The sequence below is a fragment of the Orcinus orca genome, chromosome 1 (assembly GCF_937001465.1).
Source record: "Orcinus orca chromosome 1, mOrcOrc1.1, whole genome shotgun sequence".
Classification (NCBI taxonomy): domain Eukaryota; kingdom Metazoa; phylum Chordata; class Mammalia; order Artiodactyla; family Delphinidae; genus Orcinus; species Orcinus orca.
The window spans coordinates 134,209,232-134,229,445 of NC_064559.1; the positions used below are offsets into that span (position 1 = coordinate 134,209,232).

General features: G+C 37.1%; 1 protein-coding gene across 1 annotated transcript in view; it reads left to right on the forward strand.

The window, feature by feature from the left end:
* Positions 1-1,602: 1,602 nt before the first annotated feature.
* LOC101288270 (guanylate-binding protein 6-like) overlaps positions 1,603-20,214 on the forward strand; it is a 29,339-nt gene continuing 10,727 nt past the window's right edge. Inside the window, 8 exon segments of the mRNA XM_049714169.1 lie at positions 1,603-1,755; positions 13,099-13,315; positions 14,114-14,241; positions 16,494-16,603; positions 16,806-16,972; positions 16,975-17,001; positions 18,356-18,601; positions 19,352-19,632. Of these exon segments, the coding sequence (XP_049570126.1) occupies positions 13,126-13,315; positions 14,114-14,241; positions 16,494-16,603; positions 16,806-16,972; positions 16,975-17,001; positions 18,356-18,601; positions 19,352-19,632 (1,149 nt within the window). The 5' untranslated portion in view covers positions 1,603-1,755; positions 13,099-13,125.

The following is a 20,214-nucleotide window of genomic DNA, read 5'->3' on the forward strand; positions in this document are numbered from 1 at the left end:
ACCACATGATGGCAGTGTCTGCAAGCCTTTATATCTTAAGTTTGGCCTTGTGCCGCATCCTCGGGAACTGTGTTCTTTAATCTGTTCTTGGAATGGACAGTCTAGCAAATGCAGGCAGAAAAGTCTGTATAACCTTCACCAAGGCACAGCCCACTCAGGCTGAAGTCACCTTGACATGTACCCAGATGTTAGGCTTCCTCACTCATTCACAGAGGCCTGTAGACGTGGCCAGGTGTCCCACAACCAAACCAGCCTCTTAATCACTACCACTGACTGTATTCTATCACCACTTGTTTCTCTTTGACTTGTTTAGGAGCTACTTGCAGTGATATGTTGTTGGGAGTTGGACAATTATGTAGACATGTGGATGCATGGCTCAGGCACCCAGGTAGGAACTCACCTGGATGATGCTCAGACATATGGACAGCAAACGCACTCCTTTTCCATCTCTCTGCTCCAAAACAATAAGGATAGTTAGATACTGTTTGACCCAAATGGCCGTAGAAGCAGATACTCAGCCTGAGACTTTGGACTTAGACCAAAGTTCACTTGGCCTGTAAAACAATGATACATGAGACAGTGACAACCCCTAGCATGTAGTAGCATCACACTTACCTAAACCAAGGGTGGACAAACTATAGCCCATAGGCCAAATCTGCCCTGTTGCTTACTTTTGTAAATAAAATCTTACTGGAACATAGCCACACCCATTTGTTTACCCATTGTCTATGGATACTTTTGCTGAATAGTTGTGACAGAGATCTGTGGCCTGCAAATCCTAAAGTGTTTACTATCTGGTCTTTTATGGAGAAGTTTCCATAGACAAGGAGAATGGTGAGGAAGGTGGAGAAGAGGAGGAAGGAGGAGGACTCCTTTGTTCTCACAGCCTGACTTCCTTGGGCATCTTCCTACTGCACCTGCATTTTTCTCTTATAAACTGTTCCATTTCCTTCCTCACTAACAAACAGGCACACCCAATCACTTTCTTATCTGACTGAATAAATCCCTTTGAAACTGGTCCAATTGGCTAAACTTCTGTAGAAAAGGAGCTGTACCTGTGTTAGGAGAGGGTCATGTTTTGGGGAAGTACAAGAATGCCAAGCCAGTAGTGAGCATCCCCGGATAATACCATGAAGGGTTATTCATTTTCATCTTTACTTATCTTTATTTTCTAATTATTATAAAAGATACTTGTTTCATTAAATATTTATATATATTAGGGAACAGGTTAAAATGTTAAGCGCTCTTCACTAAACAAAGCACTCAGGAATCCTCGCTAAGAGAAAAATACTTGAAATATACTTAGTTTATACTGCTTTGCTTACATTTGTGCCATGGATTTTCTAATTTTCTTGTTTGTCAAGGAGACGTAAGCCACCATAAGCAATCTTACACCCGGGAGAGAGGTGTATCAAGAAGAGAGGCCAGGGAAGTCTTCAATGTGGGGAGGCCCAAAGAAAGCTGGTGGAATGTGTTAGGATGTGACTGTTGGGTGACTGGATTTTCCTAACTTCCTCTCACCTTGCACCCCATCCGCATATTTGTGCTGTAGTCACTAAATCTGACATGACTCTGCTGTCTCAAAAACAGCGTGAATTACTTTCAATTTCAGTTTTATCCCGTTACTCTACTGGAAGGGGAGACTGGCTTGCTCAGTCTGTTTTAGCTTTGATAAAGGAGGGACAGAAAGGTGCAAGGAGCAAGTGAGCAAGGGGTGAGAGGCAACTGGAACTGTTCTTGGTGTGTGTGGAGCAGGTATGTCTATCTCTTTTATGTGCAGCCCCAAATTGATTTCTGATTCAAAGTGACAGTTGAGAGAGGGCAGGTTGCCTATTGTCTGGGGTGCAGAGGTCTATGGCTGGCTTCAGTTTGGAGGACGCTCAGCTTCTCTGGATCAGTAAGGTCTGCAAAGTGACGGGCACACTCTGTCTCCCTGGATGTGCTGCTCCTCGAAAGAGTCCTCATGGGAGTTTGCCTGTCTTGCTTTATCCAGCTCTGTGGCTGGCATTAGAATTCAGAGAATAAGACAGTCTCTGCGGGGCTTCCCTGGTGGCGCAGTGGTTGAGAGTCCGCCTGCCGATGCAGGGGAAACGGGTTCGTGCCCCGGTCCGAGAAGATCCCACATGCCGCGGAGGGGCTGGGCCCGTGAGCCTGCGCGTCCAGAGCTGAGCCGCTGAGCCTGCGCGTCCAGAGCCTGTGCTCCGCAATGGGAGAGGCCACAACAGTGAGAGGCTCGCGTACAGCAAAAAAAAAACAAAACAAAACAGTCTCTGCCAAGGAGGCAGAGGCAATTATCATCTGAAGAGATTGTTTCTTTTAATCTTTCTATCAGTCATACTTAGGAAAGCTTCGTAGCGAGAGCTCTGAAAATATCTATGTAGAGATAAATTTAGTCCCCACATAGCTGATTTTTTATTAGTTAAAAATTAAAAATCTCTTTAAAACTCTCTCTTTTTCCTTCTCTCTCTCTGGCTCCCCCTCCTCTCTCTCTTCCCTCTCTCTTCTCCCCCACGCCCTTGTGTTTGTTTTTCATAGTTACATTGGAGTCTTTTGTAGCATTTAAAAAATCTATACAGTCTGGGTTTAACAACCCCTCTGGATGATTCTTCTGTAGATCAAATTTTGAAAACCACTCCTGAGCAGGACTGAACAGTTGTACTTTGTTAATTGAAGTTAAAAATTCTGTAGCCTATTCACAGCTAAGAAATCACAGATCTGTTTTTTTTTGTTTTTTTGGAGCAAAGAGAAAAAAGAAGCAGTTTATTGAGGCAAAGGCAAAAGGAAACACTCAGAGGAGAGTGTGGGGCACCCCTGCAGGGTTTTTTGATTCCCCCTTTTATCTTATTTTTAGCCCTTTGAATGGGTGGGGTCTTTTTTTTTTAACGTTTTTATTGGAGTATAATTGCTTTACAGTGGTGTGTTAGTTTCTGCTTTATAACAAAGTGAATCAGTTATACATACACATATATCCCCATATCTCTTCCCTTTTGCGTCTCCCTCCCTCCCATCCTCCCTATCCCACCCTTCTAGCTGGTCACAAAGCACCAAGCTGATTTCCCTGTGCTATGCGACTGCTTCCCACTAGCTATCTATTTCACATTTGATAGTGTATATATGTCCATATATACACTACCACTCTCTCACTTTGTCCCAGCTTACCCTTCCCCCTCCCTGTGTCCTCAAGTCCATTCTCTAGTAGGTCTGCGTCTTTATTCCCATCTTGCCCCTAGGTTCTTCATGACCACTTTTTTTTTTTTAAGATTCCATATATAAAGTTGTTTGCAGTTATTCCTCTCACATCTTCCTACAGCTTCCTTTAGTCTTCACTCTAAAGAGGGGACTGGACAACTGCAGAAATTATAATGTAGCTGCTAGAGGCCCATGTTTTCCTTTGTATTCTTTACTCCCCACACTGAAGAATTAGACAAAAGGAGATGGTGCAGGAGCGGTGTTTGAATTTGCTTGCTGCTTTGCTCTGATAAAAAATTTCTCTTTGTAGGCCTTGTTTCTTAGTAACCTAGAGTTCACAGACTGTGTTCAAACGCACCCAATGGACCAACTTGTTCAGTGCAATTATTATGGATAAATCTCCATCTAATTCAACAAACATGTACTGAAATCCTATTTTGTGTCGCATGCTATGCTCAGATATAAGCTTATAGTATTTAATTTCATTATCAAACCATTCTCCAGGCGGGACCTATAATTTTTCTCACATTACCCCTATAATTATCTTTCTTTTTAAATTTAATTTTATTTATTTATTTTTATACAGCAGGTTCTTATTAGTTATCTATTCTATACATATTAGTGTATATATGTCAATCCCAGTCTCCCAGTTCATCCCACCACCACCACCCCCCCCAATCTTTAAAATTGTCTAGGTGAGACTAGGTGAGTCTAGGTGAGACTCCTTGTTTAAGGCCACATGAGTAGTAACAACAATAACTGATAGAGCTGTTTTCTCCATTTTTTTTTGATAATATTTTGATAATATTTTGATATTATTTGATAATATTTTGATAATATTAGATGTATCTTGAATACTTGACCTATAAATATAAAACTGAATATTTGAGATATTTGAATATTATATCATGTTTATATATTCTGATAATGAAACATGCATAGATATTATAGGAAACTTTTAATATAATAGCAATCAAAAATATGCTAGGAGACCCATGGTATAATTGTGCTTTTAATACTTAATTTTTCAAATCAAACTTTGCCTTGGAAAACAATGACAAGGAAATCCCATATCCTTTTCACCTAGCTTTACCCAGTGGTGATCTCTTGCTAGATTTGCTTTCTCTCTCTAAATATATGTATCTCTCTCTCAATGTAATATAAAATGATATTTGCATTTTTATTCTTATTCTCCTTTCTGGGACTAAGTTGCAAAAAAACCTGACCCTTCTCAGCTAAGTACTTCAGCCTGAATCCCTTAAGATACAAGACATTCTCCTGTCTCCTGCCTTCTCTTTTTGAAAGGGAGGCTGCATCCTTTTTATTGACCTCATTCCCACACAGCTGCTGCTTCTTCTACTTAACACTCTTCTATACCTGCAGGTAAAAGATGAGCACGTAGGATCACACTAAAATGTTAGCACATTTTGGTGTATGATGGTCACTTGAAAGCTACCACTGGTTATTGATAAAGGAACTTATAGGATAACCAATGTCTTTGCAGAAGATTATTCTGCCAATTAATTGGTTGCAGTAGCATGGCACAGAAAAATAGATTGTCTGCTTTTTTTTTTAAACTTTTTATTGTGAAAAAATATATTTAACATAAAATTTACCATTTTAACCATTTTACTTAGTTCAGTGGTACTAAGTACATTCACATAGTTGTGCAACTATCCCCACTATCCATCTCCAGATATTTTCACCATACCAAATGGGAACTCAGTACTCTTTAAATAAACAATAACTCCTCATTCCCTCTCCCTGCAGCCCGTGCTAGACACTATTCTACTTACTGTCTATTCATTTGACTATTTTAGGTAGCTCATATAAGAGGAATCATATTATATTTTTCCTTTTGTGTCTGGCTTATTTCAGTTAGAATAATGTCTCCAAGGTTCATCAATGTAACATATTAGAATTTCATTCTTTTTATAGCTGAATAATATTCCATTGTATGACTTGCCACATTTTGTTTATCCATTCATCCCTTGATGGCCATTTGCGTTGTTTCACCTCTTGGCTAATTTAGATACTGCTGCTGTGAACATTAGTGTACAAATATCTGTTCAAGTCCCTGCTATTAATACGTTTGTGTATATACCCTGAAGTGGAATTGCTGGATCAAATAGTAGTTCTATGTTGAATTTTTTGGTGAACCACCATAGTGTTTTCCACAGTGGTTGCATCATTTTACATTCCCACCAGCAATGCACAAGCGTTCCAATTTTTCTACATCCTGGCCAGCACTTGTTTGCCTTTTTTTTTGGTAATAGCCACCGTAATTGGTGTGAGGTGGTATCTCATTGTGCTTTTGATTCATATTCCCCTAATGATTAGTGATGTTAGGCATCCTTTGATGTGTCTATTGGCCATTTGTATATCTTTGGAGAAATGTCTGTTCAGGTCCTTTGCCTATTTATGAATCACTTTTTTTTTGCTGTTTTTTTTTTTTTAATTTATAAATTTTTATTCTGTAGGAGTTGTTCCACATGTAGATGTGGTGTATCTGTGGGGAGGAAGGTGATCTCCGCGTCTTACTCTTCCACCATCGTCCGAGAAGTATCCCACTTTGATATCTGTTTTTAGTAATATGACTTCTCTTTTTTTCTTAGTCAGTCTAGCTCAAGGTTTGTCAATTTTGCTGATCTTTTTGAAGAACCAATGCTTGCTTTTTAAAATTTTGACTATTGCTTTTCTGTTGTTTATTTCTGCTTAATCTTTATTATTTCCTTCATTCTGCTAGCCCTGAACCTTGTTTCTTTCTCTAGTTACTTAAGTAGTAAACTTAGATTGTTGACTTGAGGTTTTTTCTTTTTTATTGCAATCATTTACAGTTATAACTTTCCATCTTAGTATTGCTTTTGCTACATATTATAAGTTTTGTTATGTTGTGCTTTCATTCTCATTTGTCTCTAAATATTAACTAATATTTCTCGGAATTTCTTCTTTGACCCGTTGGTTAAGAGTGTGTTGTTTATTTTCCACATGCTTGTGAGGTTTCCAGTTTTACTCTAGCTATTAGTTTCTAGTTTTATTCCACTGTGATCAGAAAAGATACTTTGTATGATTTCAGACTTTTTAAAATTTAAGGTTTGTTTTGTGGCCCAAAATATTGTCTATCCTTGGAAGTATTCCATGCACATCTGGGAAAATGTGTATTCTCCTGTTGTTGAATAGGAGTGTGCCATATATGTCTGTTAGGTCCAACTAATCTGTAGTGTTGTTTAAGTCCTCTATTTTGTTATTGATCTTCTGTCTGGTTTTTCTACCCATTATTGAAAGTAGGGTTTTAAGGTCTCCTGTTATTCTTGAGTGCTCTGTTGCTCAATTCTGTCAATGCTTGCTTCATATATTTTGGAGCTCTGATGTTTGAGGCATATATATTTAGAATTGTTTTATATTCCAGTGACTTGACTCTTTTACCTATTCATAATGTCCTTCTCTGTCTCTTTTAATAATGTTTGAAGTACATTCATTCTCTCTTGCCTCATATAGGTATAACCACCCCAGCTCTCTTTTCATTGCGATTTGCATAGAATATCTTCTTCCATTCTTTCACTTTTAACCTGTGTGTGTCCTTAGATCTAAAGTGAGTTAGACAACATGTAGTTGGAGCACTTTAAAAAAAAAATCCATTCTGCCAATCTATGCCTTTTCATTGGAGAGTTAATCCATTTACATTTGTTAGGGGGAGTTTTATCTATCTGCATTTAAAGTAAGTACTGATATGGAAGAACTTATTTTTGCCATTTTCTTATTTATTTTCTATATGTCTTATTGCTTTTTGTTTCTCATTTTCTTCATTTCTGCCTTCTTTTATTTTTAGTTGATTTTTTTGTAGTGACATATTTTGATTCCCTTTGTATTTCCTTTTGTGTATATTCTATAGATATTTTCTTTGTGATGGCTGAGGTGATTACAGTAACACTCTTATAATATCTATTTTGAAAAGGTGCCAACTTAAGTTTAAATGCATACAAAAACTCTACTTTTTCATTGCTCTTCCTTCCTTCACTTTATGTTATTAATGACAAAATAACATCTTTATATATTGTCTATCCATTAACATAGATTTATAATTTTTATGTATTTGTTTCTTATACACTGTAGAAAATAGTGTAATTAAACCCCCAATTACAATAATACAGGTTTTTATATTTACTGATAAATTCCCTTTCCCAGAGATCTTTCTATATTCATATAGTTTTCTGGTTACTGTCTAGTGTCCTTTATTTCAACCCTTTAGCATTTCTACCAGGACAGGTCTAGTAGTAATGGCTACCTCAGCTTTTCTTTACCTGGAAATGTCTTAAGCTCTACCTCATTTTTGAGAGCAGTTTTTATGGAAAGAGTTCTTTTTTCTTTAAAAATTTTTTTAAAAAAAAATTGAAGTATAGTTAATTTACAATATTGTGTTAGTTTCAGGCATACAGCATAATGATTCAGTATTTTTGTAGATTATATTTTATTAAAGGTTATTATAAGATAATGGGTGTGATTCCCTGTGCTATACAGTATATCCTTGTTGCTTATCTATTTTATACGTAGTACTTTTTATCTGTTAGTCCTATACCCCTAATTTGTTCCTCCCTTCTTTTCTCTCCCCTTTGGTAACCACAGGTTTGTTTTCTACATCTGTGACTTTGTTTCTGTATTTGTTTCTGAATATACATTCATTTGTATTATTTTTTAGTTTCCACACATAACTGATATTATTTGTCTTTCTCTGTTTCACTTATTTCACTAAACACAATATTCTCTAGGTCCATCCATGTTGCTGCAAATGGCAGTATTTCATTCTTTTTACTGCCAAATAATATTCTATTGTCTATATACTACAACTTCTTAATCCAGTCATCTGTTGATGGGCACTTGGGTTGCTTCCATGCCTTAACTATTGTAAACAGTGCTGCTATAAACATTGGAGTGTATGTATCTTAGAGTTTTCATTTTTTCTGGATATATACCCAGGCATGGGATTGCTGGATCATATGGTAGTTCTATTTTTTGTTTCTTAAGAAATCTCTATGCTGTTTTCCTTAATGGCTGCATCAATTTACATTCCTACCAACAGTGTATGAGTGTTCCCTTTTCTCCACATCCTCTCCAATATTTGTCATTTGTGATCTTTTTGATGATAGCCATTCTGACTGGTGTAAGGTGATAGCTCATTGTGGTTTTGATTTGCAGTTCTCTAGTAATTAGTGATGTTGGGCATTTCTTCATGTCCCTATTAGCCATCTGTATATCTTCTTTGGAAAAACGTCTACTCAAGTCTTCTGTGCACTTTTTGATTGAATTGTTTGCTTTTTGAGGTTGAGTTTTATGAGTTGTTTGTATATTTTGGATATTAACCCCTTGTTGGTCACATCATTTGCAAATATTTTCTCCCATTCTGTAGGTTTTCTTTTCGTTTTGTTGATGGTTTCCTTTGCTATGCAAAAGCTTTTAAATTTAATTATGTCTTATTTGTTTATTTTTGCTTTGATTTCTTTTGCCTTAGGAGACTGATCTAAGTAAATATTGCTACAATTGATGTCAGAATGTTCCACCTATGTTCTCTTCTAGGAGTTTCAAGGTTTCACATCTTACATTTAGGTCTTTAAACCATTCTGAGTTTATTTAAGTATGTGTTGTGAGGGAATGTTTTAATTTCATTATTTTACATGTGGCTTTCCAGTTTTCACCGCACCACTTGTTGAAAAGACTGTCTTTTCTGCATTGTATATTCTTTCCTCCTTTGTCACAGATTAATTGACCATATGAGTGTGGGCTTATTTCTGGGGTCTCTGTGCTGTTCCATTGAGCTACGTGTTGTTTTTTGGTGCCAGTACCATGCCGTTTTGATTACTGTAGCTTTATCATGTAGTCTGATGGCTGAGAGGGTTATACCTTCAACTCTGCTCTTTTTTCTCAGGATTGCTTTGGCAATTCAGGATCTTTCATGGTTCCATATAAATTTTCAGATTGTTTGCTCTAGTTCTGTGAAAAATGCTTTGATAGAGATTGCATTAAATTTGTAGATTGCTTTGGTAGTATGGCCATTTTAATAACATTAATTCTTCCAATCCAAGAGCACTGGATGTCTTTCCATTTCTTTGAATCATCTTCATTTCCTACATCAATATTTTATAGTTTTCAGAGTATAGTCTTCAACTCCTTTGTTGTTTATTCCTAGATATTTTATTTTATTTTTGATGTGATTTTAAATGAGATATCTTTATTTTCTCATACTAATATTTCTTTATTAGTATATAGAAATGCAAGAGATTTCTGTATATTAATCTTGTATCCTGCAACCTTGCTGAATTCATTTATTAGTTCTAATAGTTTTTGGGTGGAGACTCTAGGGTTCTCTATACAGAGAGTATCATGTCATCTGCAAATAGTGACAATTTTACCTCTTCCTTTCCAATTTGGATACATTCTATTTCTTTTTCTTGTCTGAATGCTGTGGCTAGGACTCCCAATACTATGTTGAAGAGAAGTGATGAGAGTAGGCATCCTTGTCTTATTCCTGAATTTAGTGGAAGGCTCTCAAGTTTTCACCGTTAAGTATTATGTTGGCTATGGGTTTCTCATAAATGGACTTTATTATGTTGCGATATGCTTCCTCTATACCCACTTTGACAAGAGTTTTTATCATGAATGGATATTGAATTTTGTCAAATGCTTTTTCTGCATCTAGTGAATTGATCATGTGATTTTTTTCTTTCCTTTTGTTAATGTGGTGTAACACATTGATTTGCCTGTATTGAACCATACTTGTGACACTGGAATGAATCCAACTTGATCATGGTGTATGATTCTTTTTATGTATTGTTGATTTCAGTTTGTTAATATTTTGTTGAGGATTTTTACATATATATTCATCAAAGATATTGGCCTGTAATTTTCTTTATTTGTGGTGCCTTTGTCTGGTTTGATATCAGGGAAATGGTGGCCTCATAGAATGAATTTGGGAGTGTTCCCTCTTCAATTTTTGGAATTGTTAGAGAAGGATAGGTATAAGTTCTTCTTTATATGTTTGGTAGCATTCCCCAGTGATGCCATCCAGTCCTGGATTTTTGTTTTATGGTAGATTTTTTGTTTGTTTGTTTGTTTTCACAGATTCTATTTCACTTCTAGTGATCGGTCTGTTCAAATTGTCTGTTTTTCCTTGATTCAGACTTGGCAGTCTCTATGTCTCTAGAAGTTTGTCAGTTTCTTCCAGGTTGTTCAATTTGTTGGCATATAACTATTCATAGTATCCATTTATGTTATTTTGTATTTCTTAGGTTGCAGTTGTTATTTCTGCTCTTTCATTTCTTTTTTGTTTATTTCGGTCCTCTCTTTTTTTTCTTGGTGAGCCTGGCTAGAGGTTTGTCAATTTTGTTTATCCTTTCAAAAAGCCAGCTCTTGGTTTTGTTGATCTGTTCTATTGTTTTTTGATCTCTATTTTATTTATTTCCTCTCTGATCTTTATTATTTCCTTCCCTCTGCTGACTTTGGGCTTTGTTTGTTCTTCTCTTTCGAATTCTTTTGGGTGGTGGGTTGTGATGAGTTGCTTCTTTCTTGTTGCTTTCAAGATTCTCTCTTTGTCTTTTGACAGTTTTATTATAATACGTTTCAGCATGGGTCTCTAATTATTTATCCTATTTGAGTTGTTGAACTTCTTGTATTTGTAGATTCATGTTTTTTCATCACATTGGGAATTTTTAGTGATTATTTCCTCAAAGAATCTCTCTGCCCTGCCTCTCCACTTATGCTTCAGTGACTTCCGTAATGCATGTATCTGTCTACTTGACAATATCCCATAAATCTCTTAGGCTATATTACTTTAAAAAATTCTTTCTTCCTTCTGCTCCTGAGACTTTATAACTTCAGATATCTTAGCTTTAAGTTTGCTGATTCTTTCTTTTGACTGCATAAGTCTGATCCCATCTAGAAAATTTCTAAATTCAGTTATTGTATTTTCCGGTTTCAGAATTTCTACTGGGTTCCTTTTTATTATTTTTATCACTTTGTTGATTTTAAAATTTTGTTTACATATTGTTTTTCTTTTCTTTCTTTTTATTTTTAGAAATGTGTGGATGGGATGGAGTTACAGCTTATCTATTTATTTAATGTTTGGCTGTCTCAGGTCTTAGTTGCGGCATGTGGGATCTTTCATTGTGGCATGCAGGCTTCTCTCTAGTTGTAGTGCATGGGCTCCATAGCACATGGGCTCAGTAGTTGCACCACGCAGGCTCTCTAGTTGTGGTGTGCAGGCTCCAGAACACGTGGGCTCTGTAGTTGAGGCATGCGGGCTCTTTAGTTGTGCCGCACGGGCTCAGTAGTTGAGGCACATGGGCTTAGTTGCCCTGCAGCATGTGAGATCTTAGTTCCCCAACCAGGGATCGAACCTGTGTCCCCTACATTGGAAGGCAAATTCTTCACCACTGGGCCATTAGGGAAGTCCCCACATATTGTTTTTCTGGTATTCTTTAGTTCTTTGTGTTTTCATTTAGCTTTCTGAGCATACTTAAGAAAGTTATTTCAAAGTCTTTGCCTAGAACACTTAGTGCATGTATTTCTTCAGGGGTGTTTCATACTACTTTATTTTCTTCCTTTGAAAGGGCCACATTTTCTTTGTATGCCTTGAATGGGCATACAATTCTTTGTATGCCTTGTGATTTTTGTTTTGTTGTTGCTTTTGTTGAAAATTGGCATTTATAAAAGCAGCTAACTTTCCCATTCTTTGCATACTGGCTTTGTGCCAAGGAATTCTTTCACTAAGCTGGCCCTTGGTTTTGAGGCTTGGGATTAAGGTAAAGAGAAACCATAAAGTCTTTTTAGGCTTTTCTGAGCATGCATCTTCCCTGAACCTGTGTGTGCCTTTTCAGTTTTCCCCTGTATATGCTGCTTTTAAATATCTTAATTTCCCAAAGTTTCTCTCCTTGGGTCTTTTGATCATCTATTGTTTGTCTCCACCCTGAAAAGGAAAAATTCAGTTTCTCCTCTCAACTTTCTATTCTCCATACTTCACTTCTGGTCACCACATATCTGGGCATTTTTTTCACACTAAGCACTTCTGACACTAATTTCCAAGAGTTAGTCCATACCCCACAGGTTAAGGGCTCAGTCCCACAAGACTGCCCCCCAGTTCAAATGCCAATTGCAAGTCTAGGTTGTCACCTGGACTTCTAACTGGCTATACATTGGAGGTTCCCACCATCTCCTCTTCAGTTTCAATAATTTGCTAGGATGGTTTACAGAAATCAGGAAAAACAGTTTACTTACTAGATTACTGGTTTATTAAAAAAGGATACAACCCAGGAACAGCAAGATAGGAGAAATGCATAGAGAAAGGTAAGAAAGGGTTGTGGAGCTTCCATGTCCCCTTTAGACATGTCATCCTTTGACCACCTCCATGGTTATCAAGTCAGAATCTCTCTGAACCCTTTTAATTAGGGTTTTTCAGTTTTTTAAATGAAGTCTTCATTAAATAGGGATGGTTGATTAAACAATTAGTCATTGATGATTACACAACTTTCAGCTCTTCTCTGATCCCCAGAGGTTGGGGGATGAAGCTGAATGTTCCATGTCTCTAATAGCATGGTTGGTTCTTTTAAGTATGCGTTTAGGTGGGTATGTACTTTATGTATCATAGGGCTTGGTATATTCTAGGCCTTCAGTGTGTAGTAACAATAACTTGAATTTTATTATTATTATTGAAGTAAAACTATAGAGAGTGATAATAGCCTGTGTTTCACTACAAACCTCATCAGAGATTTGAGGGAATGATGGAGGGAAGCCTCTGTAGTCTGCTAATTCTAGGTTAGCTTTCGTCTCATGGAAAGTACAGAATTCTTACCAAGTCCAACGTTGACAAGTGCTTGTATGACTCTGAGTTAGGGAATGACTTTATAATCTTATTTCTACTAGGAATCACTTCTAGGTTAGCAGGTTGCCATGGCATCTGGACCCAACATGATGGACCCCATTTGTCTGGTGGAAAATGACAATGAGCTGCTGTCAGTGAACCAGGAAGCTCTACAGATTCTTGAGAAGATTTCACAGCCATTGGTGGTGGTGGCCATTGTAGGACTGTATCGTACAGGCAAATCCTACTTGATGAACCGTCTTAAAGGACAGAACAATGGTGAGTGTTATACTTGGTCAGGATCCATTTGTTTGACTCTAGCTGATATCTCAGCCTCTTAATTTTCTTCCCTGGTCATGTGAAGGGAGAACCAAATTCCTCTCAATAAGCCACCGTTTCACTTCTAATTCTCACCACTAAATCACTACCTTATTGTGATCTGTTATCATATTTTTTGTTTTATTCCTATAAAGCAATATTTCTCCTATGTATGCAAAAAATCCTACCTTCTTCTACCTGCTTAAGTACTGGGCTCTTGCAATTGTGTCTTCTCTCTCTCGAAACACATTTTGCTTTTCTATGGGATATTCTCATCAACATATAAAGATGTTTCATTATGTATTATCTAAAAAACCCTTCCTGGACTTCATATCCTATTGTGGCTAATACCTCTTCCCCTTTTCAAATATTATTTTGTCTGGCAAAAAATATAATCTCAATTTCTTTTTTCCACTTCTTTACCTGCCCATATTTTACTGCAATCCACTTCTCTCTGTCTCTGAACCTCACCATTCTTTCAAAATACTCTTCTTATGGTTACCTGAGACCTCTGTTTTGTCTGATTCATGGATACCTCTTTGTCTCCTTGTTGATCCCTTGCTTGGCATCATTCTCACAATTAATATCCCCTCCTCCTTGAAATAGGTGACAGACAAAGTAGGACGTTCTTGAGGAAATAGAGAAAGCACCATGTTGTATGCTGGGGTACTTAAACTCCAGTAAGTCTGACTTTGTAGCCCCTGGGCTGCTTAGATTATCTGCTGTAACTGAATGTTGCTTTCTCCCCTCCCCTTGCAGGTTCCCCTCTGGGCTCTACAGTGCAGTCTAAAACAAAGGGCATCTGGATGTGGTGTGTGCCTCACCCTTCCAAGTCAGACCATACCCTGGTCCTTCTGGACACAGAGGACCTGGGCGATGTGGAAAAGGTAAGGCAGAAAATCACAGATAAATCCTTTTTATTCTGGATTTTCTCCTTATTGCTTGATGATCATAGACATTTAACTGCTGTTGTCTATTTGTAAAGTCTAGAAATCACCTATAGTAAAGGAGGCAGACTATGGTTTGTTTGAATCTCACTTCTAGGTAAGGTATCATGGTATGTTAGATAAAATCTTTTATTTCTTGGCACTGTGTGGATGACTTGATTACATTTAATAAATAATTGTTGAACAACTGAATTCTAGACCTTTGGACTTAGTACTGTAGATATCACTGACCAAAATAAAGGTCCTGTCCTCAAAGAGGCTTTAGTCCAGTTGACAAGGCCGCACATATGCAGTCGGGTTTAATAAAGTATGATTGGTAAAGAAGCAGGTTGGAGAGAGGAAGAAGTGCTGCGTTGCAATCTCCAACTTCTGTCAATTCCATGTGAGCTCTAGATTGAAAGGTCCTTTTGAGTTATCCTGAGCTGGGACAAGGGTGCTGATAAATTATTGGAAGCCTGCTCTGGAAGCCTTTCTAATTAAGAGGCCTGACACCTGAAGACTGTCTTTCACCAGCACTCCCAACAGCTGGGGGACTAAGTCCTTCAGTCTTGAAACGTGATCCAGGCAGCACCTCACAGTTTCCATAATTGACAGTTAAGTGTAAGGATGCCTTGGTAAGAAAGTGGAGAAACATCAACCTGGGAGTGAGGAAAGTTTTCTGATTCACCTTCTTAGCTACCAGATGAAGAATCTATTTGAGGGTTAGAGTTAAGAGATGGGTTTATATTTTCTATGATGAAGTTCATCAACTACTCACAGAGCATTGTAGAATGCTGTAAGATACCTCTGAATGTGCTGTTTCTATAAAGGCATGTGTTTGTCCTACAAGAAACATTTTAAGATGGATTTTTGGTATTTTAGCTTTCTACTAATGGATGAAATAAACTACTTTTTTTCCACTTACTTTGAGACTTATTTGGAAATAGTATCTAAATTTCTATAGCTTTCTATTTCTTCCCAAAGGAGAATTAGAAATTCTGTATTTATTTAAAATCATATATCAAGCAATGATATAGTCTTGTTGTTGAAATAATTTATTGTTTGTCATAAATACCACTTCTTCTTATCCTAATTGATTATTTTTAAAAATTGCATTTTGGGGAAATAAAGTGATGAATAGATTATTTCCCCCCCAAACTCCAATATAGACTGTTCTTGACATGAATCACAGTTTTTGCATTTGTTCTAGGGAATAGCTTCACAACCGTTATAGTAGAAATGATCTCTGGATTTATGCTATTACTTAGACAGTGCTATGATTTATACAAACAAATTAGCCTGGCCTTTAAGGTCCTTCATCAGGCTGCACTAGAGCTCAAATGTACTTCTCCACTCAACCTCTGCTCCAGTCAAATGAAATGACTCTATTTTCATTACAAGACCCCTGTATTCTCCCATGTCTAATTTTGCTTCTGTGAGTGTTTCTATCTATGGGACCACCTTCATTTCTTCAATTCCACATTCAACCAATCCTTTAATACTCAGTTCAAGACTTTGAGGAGGCTTTCATATCATAGATTCTTTCTCCAGCTTTCATAGCTCTATTCTTCCTTGACAAATTTTAATTTAATATTATAGCTATAAGTTCAACTGCTTATATACACTACTAAGATGTAAGCTTTTTATAGGTATTGTCATCTTTGTTACATTTATTGTTATGGATGTTTGTCACTGCTTTGAAATAGGCATCTTGAAAGGAATAATTGTCATTTTTAACATGGCTTTTTGAAATCTAAGAAACAGTAGGGAGCATTCAGTAACTTCTTGCAGATATTTACTGATTGGATATAATTTAAATACCCAGTTATGCCAACTGTGGTATATTTTATATGGGCTATGATTAATAAATATTTGTAGAATAAATAAGTGCTAACAGTCATCATTGAATACATAATTACACACCAAGTACTGTACTCGATTTTATGTATATGTTATTTTACTTCATCCAATTGAGGGGAAAAAAAGCACTATGAAGATAAGAAGGATTTTATATATGAAAAAATTGGAAACATAAAAATGTCTTTGTAATTGTCAAAGCTGTTATCTGTATTTATGTTTCTCTTCAAACAATTTCTTTGCATGGTGAGTATGTCAGCTGAAATAATAAATGAAAATATGATAGAATAAGTGTATGAATGAATTTCTAATTTAGGAGTAAACTCCTAAGTCTTGTGTTCAAATGTGCTTTCTAGGGTGACCCTAAGAATGACTCGTGGATCTTTGCCCTGGCTGTGCTTCTATGTAGCAGCTTTGTCTACAACAGCATGAACACCATCAACCACCAGGCCTTGGAACAACTGCAGTATCCTTCCAGGAACTGAACCACCAAGTTTCATTGAGTTTTTGGGAATGGAGATAGAGTCAGTTTCTCCTTCCCTGTTATTTAGCTGCCTTTAGTGGAGTGGAGGGGACTCACGGCAAAAGAGAGTGATTATAATACTTTTTAATTAGGGAAATGTGGGAATTGTGTGTAGGGGTTTTCTTTTCCTTGACCAAGTTCCTAGTTATGTGACAGAGCTCACAGAACTCATCAGGGCCAAGTCCTCTTCAAGATCTGGTGTACTAGAAGATTCCACAGAGTTTGTGAGTTTCTTTCCAGACTTTATCTGGACTGTACGGGATTTCACCCTGGAACTGATGTTAAACGGTCACCCTATCACAGAAGATGAGTACTGGAGAATGCCTTGAAGCTGATTCCAGGTGTCAGAGCATGGTCTGGACAGTGGATGGTCCAATAGAGGGTGGGATCTACTACACACCGTCCACCATCTCTGGGGCTGCATTTGTATTTGAGACTCGATCAAAGTCTGTAGAAACTGTGGCTGGAAAGCGGATTGCAAAGCTCTAGGGACTAGAGTCTAAGTTCTCTTAAGAAAAGTAAAGTGTAAGGTAAAGTGAAATTATTCAAAACCAATTTGTTTTTCATACCATTTTTAACTTAGCATCCAGATTACAATGGGTGCTAATTCTTCTAAAGACCAGACACTTGAGTTCCCTATTTTGGCTTCTGCTTTTTTTGTTGAGGAAAAAAACTGACAAGATACTTGTTAGACATGAAATTAAAATGAAAAGTCAATCTAATGAAAAAAAAAGTGCATTTCACATAGCTAGGTATTATTTTTCTCAAAGAGGGAACTTTCTAATCCTGTATAGTATATCATCTACAAAATGACTTCATGTTCTAAGTAATCCTGAAGAAGTGTGTGTCTTTTCAATCTATGCCTTTTCAATATTTGCAATAATTTTTAGAACATTCATTTTACATTCCATATCACAGCTTTCTCCTAATTCCCATATATTTACCCATGCTTTAATTACAAATTAATAAATTATTTTAATGGGTTACATTTACCGTGGGTATATCTGACGAAATCTTGAAAGATATATCAATTCTGATTTATTCCTTTTTGTTTTCATTTTTCTATTTATGCTTTCTTTAAATATTTATTGAGAAATTGGCTAGGGGGGAGAAGACAACTGTCAGATCAAACATAATCCTTTATGTCAAAGAGGTTATTGATTAGTGGTGACATCTTAAAATTACATTTTAGGTACATTTACCCTTCAGTGTTTTTTACTAAAAATTAGCTAACTCTGTACCAATTATTTTTTAGCATCAAAATCATTTCACCTAAATAATCTGGTGTCATTCCTAATATTCCTGATATTGTTCAGTATCCCTTTTTTGTGGCTCTTCTTTTTAGTCCCACAGCTCAATTCCTACATGAGATTAAGTAGAGCAAAAAGTTACACTTGACCTTTCATTCTTTTAGCCATTAGTTCAGTAAACATCTAATAGACAACTACTCTACCATGTGCAGGTCTGGGGATACCAGCCATAGGTTTCTTTTACTGGATCAGAAGTCTCCCCAAATTTCTCTCCAGAATTACATCATTGGTATAAGTTTGATATGCATAGAAGTACTGAATGTCTATGTTAAAGGAGTTATAAACATAGAAGACAGCAAAGATACACAAATCCCTGTCATAAAAACCATTAGCTCCCTTGTCCCAAGACTCTTCCCAGTCTAATCTCTGTTTTTCTGTCCCTCAGGCAAGAATCCCAAAGCCCAAACATCAAATCTACCCAGAGAGTGTATCAGGCATTTCTTTCCAACACGGAAATGTTTTGTCTTTGACCGGCCAACAAATGACAAAGAACTTCTAGCTGATATTGAGAATGTGTCTGAAGACCAACTGGATCCTAAATTCCTGGAACAAACAAACAATTTCTGTTCTTACATCTTCACCAATGCAAAAACCAAGACCCTCAGAGAGGGAATCACAGTCACTGGGAACCGTGAGACTCTTTTTCCCATTTCCGTGGGACCACTGAATATTTTATATATGTGTTTTTCAGTAGTTTTGTGTGATTCCGTATAGAATTTAGGCTTTACAGACATTCATACTCCATGAAGAAATGTGTATATTTTATACTTATCTTACTTTCGGAGATTTAAAAATCTCTCCCCCAAATTGCAAGTTTTGTCACTGAAATCTGTGGCTTCCACTGATCTGAAAAATTCCTACACTAAGAAAAAAATTCACTATCTGGGTATAAAAACAAAATTCCATTTTCTCAGGGGAAGTCTTGTATAGTAAGTGTTCTTCACAAGGAGAATACAAAAAATATTTTGGGAGTTTACAGTGGTCCAAAAATAAATATTAGCCCATAAATCACTGAAAAATCCATTCAAAGCCCCAGAATTGGGAATAAATATAATCTGATATAATCTGATATACCCTGTCTCATCTAATACCTCTGTAATCTATCTTGCTTTCAATATTTCAGATATCCCCTAGTATTTTACATACAGGTAAATTTTTAATTTTTTTCAGCCCTGTGGGCTGGAAAACCATAAAAATGAAGAGTCAGTAGGGAAATGAAGGTAGGGATAGTAGAAGGGGGAAGTGGTGTGTGTGTGTGTGTGTGTGTGTGTGTGTGTGTGTGTGTGTGTGTGTGTGAGACCTTAGAAATATAGCCTCAGAATCCTGGTGCCTATTGACTGATAACTTAATATTTATCCCTTAAATGTCCTGGCTTATTCAGGTCTGAGGACTCTGGTTGTGACCTATGTGGATACCATCAATACTGGAGCTGTACCTTGTTTGGAGAACGCAGTGACAACTCTGGCCCAGTTGGAGAACTCAGCGGCCGTGCAGAAGGCAGCCGACCACTACAGTGAGCAGATGGCCCAGCAACTGAGGCTCCCCACGGACATGCTCCAGGAGCTTCTGGAGGTGCATGCAGCCTGTGAGAGGGAAGCCATTGCAATCTTCATGGAGTGCTCCTTCAAGGATGAAAATCAGGAATTCCAGAAGAATCTTGTGGTAATTTCTCTTAGTATTTACTATTTGTCCCCTTCTCTTGAAGAAGGGGAGAATATGACAGAATGAAGAGGCATCTGTCAAAAGCCTAGCAGAGCCTTTATTGAACCCATGGCTCATCCCTCTCTCAAGGATAAAGTAGTCTGTGTTCCCATCAGGGATATAGGGCTTCAAAGGACTACATTTCCTTCTTTTTTCTGCCAAGCCTCAGGCAGTTTATCTGGAAATGTCTCTCAACTCTGATGTAAAATCAGTATAGATATCTTCATAAAGTAAATACTTCTGTGGATTCCAAGGCTGTCCAGAGCATCCAAAAGTCATTCTGAAGCTGGTTTCTTTTCCTGTGAACACATTCCCATGACCAGCACCCAAAATTTCTCTTATCAGCCCTTCATTCCAGGCCATTTTCAACTTAGGTTGCTCCTTGTATCATTGAATATAGAATCACTGAATGTTGCAGCTGCAAGGAACCACAGAGATTAGATAATGTGCCTCCAACATTTCAGATGAAGAGCCTGAAGGGAGGCTTAGAATCTTTCCTGTGGTCTTACAGAGAGTTTTCAAGATTGTGAGTAGATCAGATCT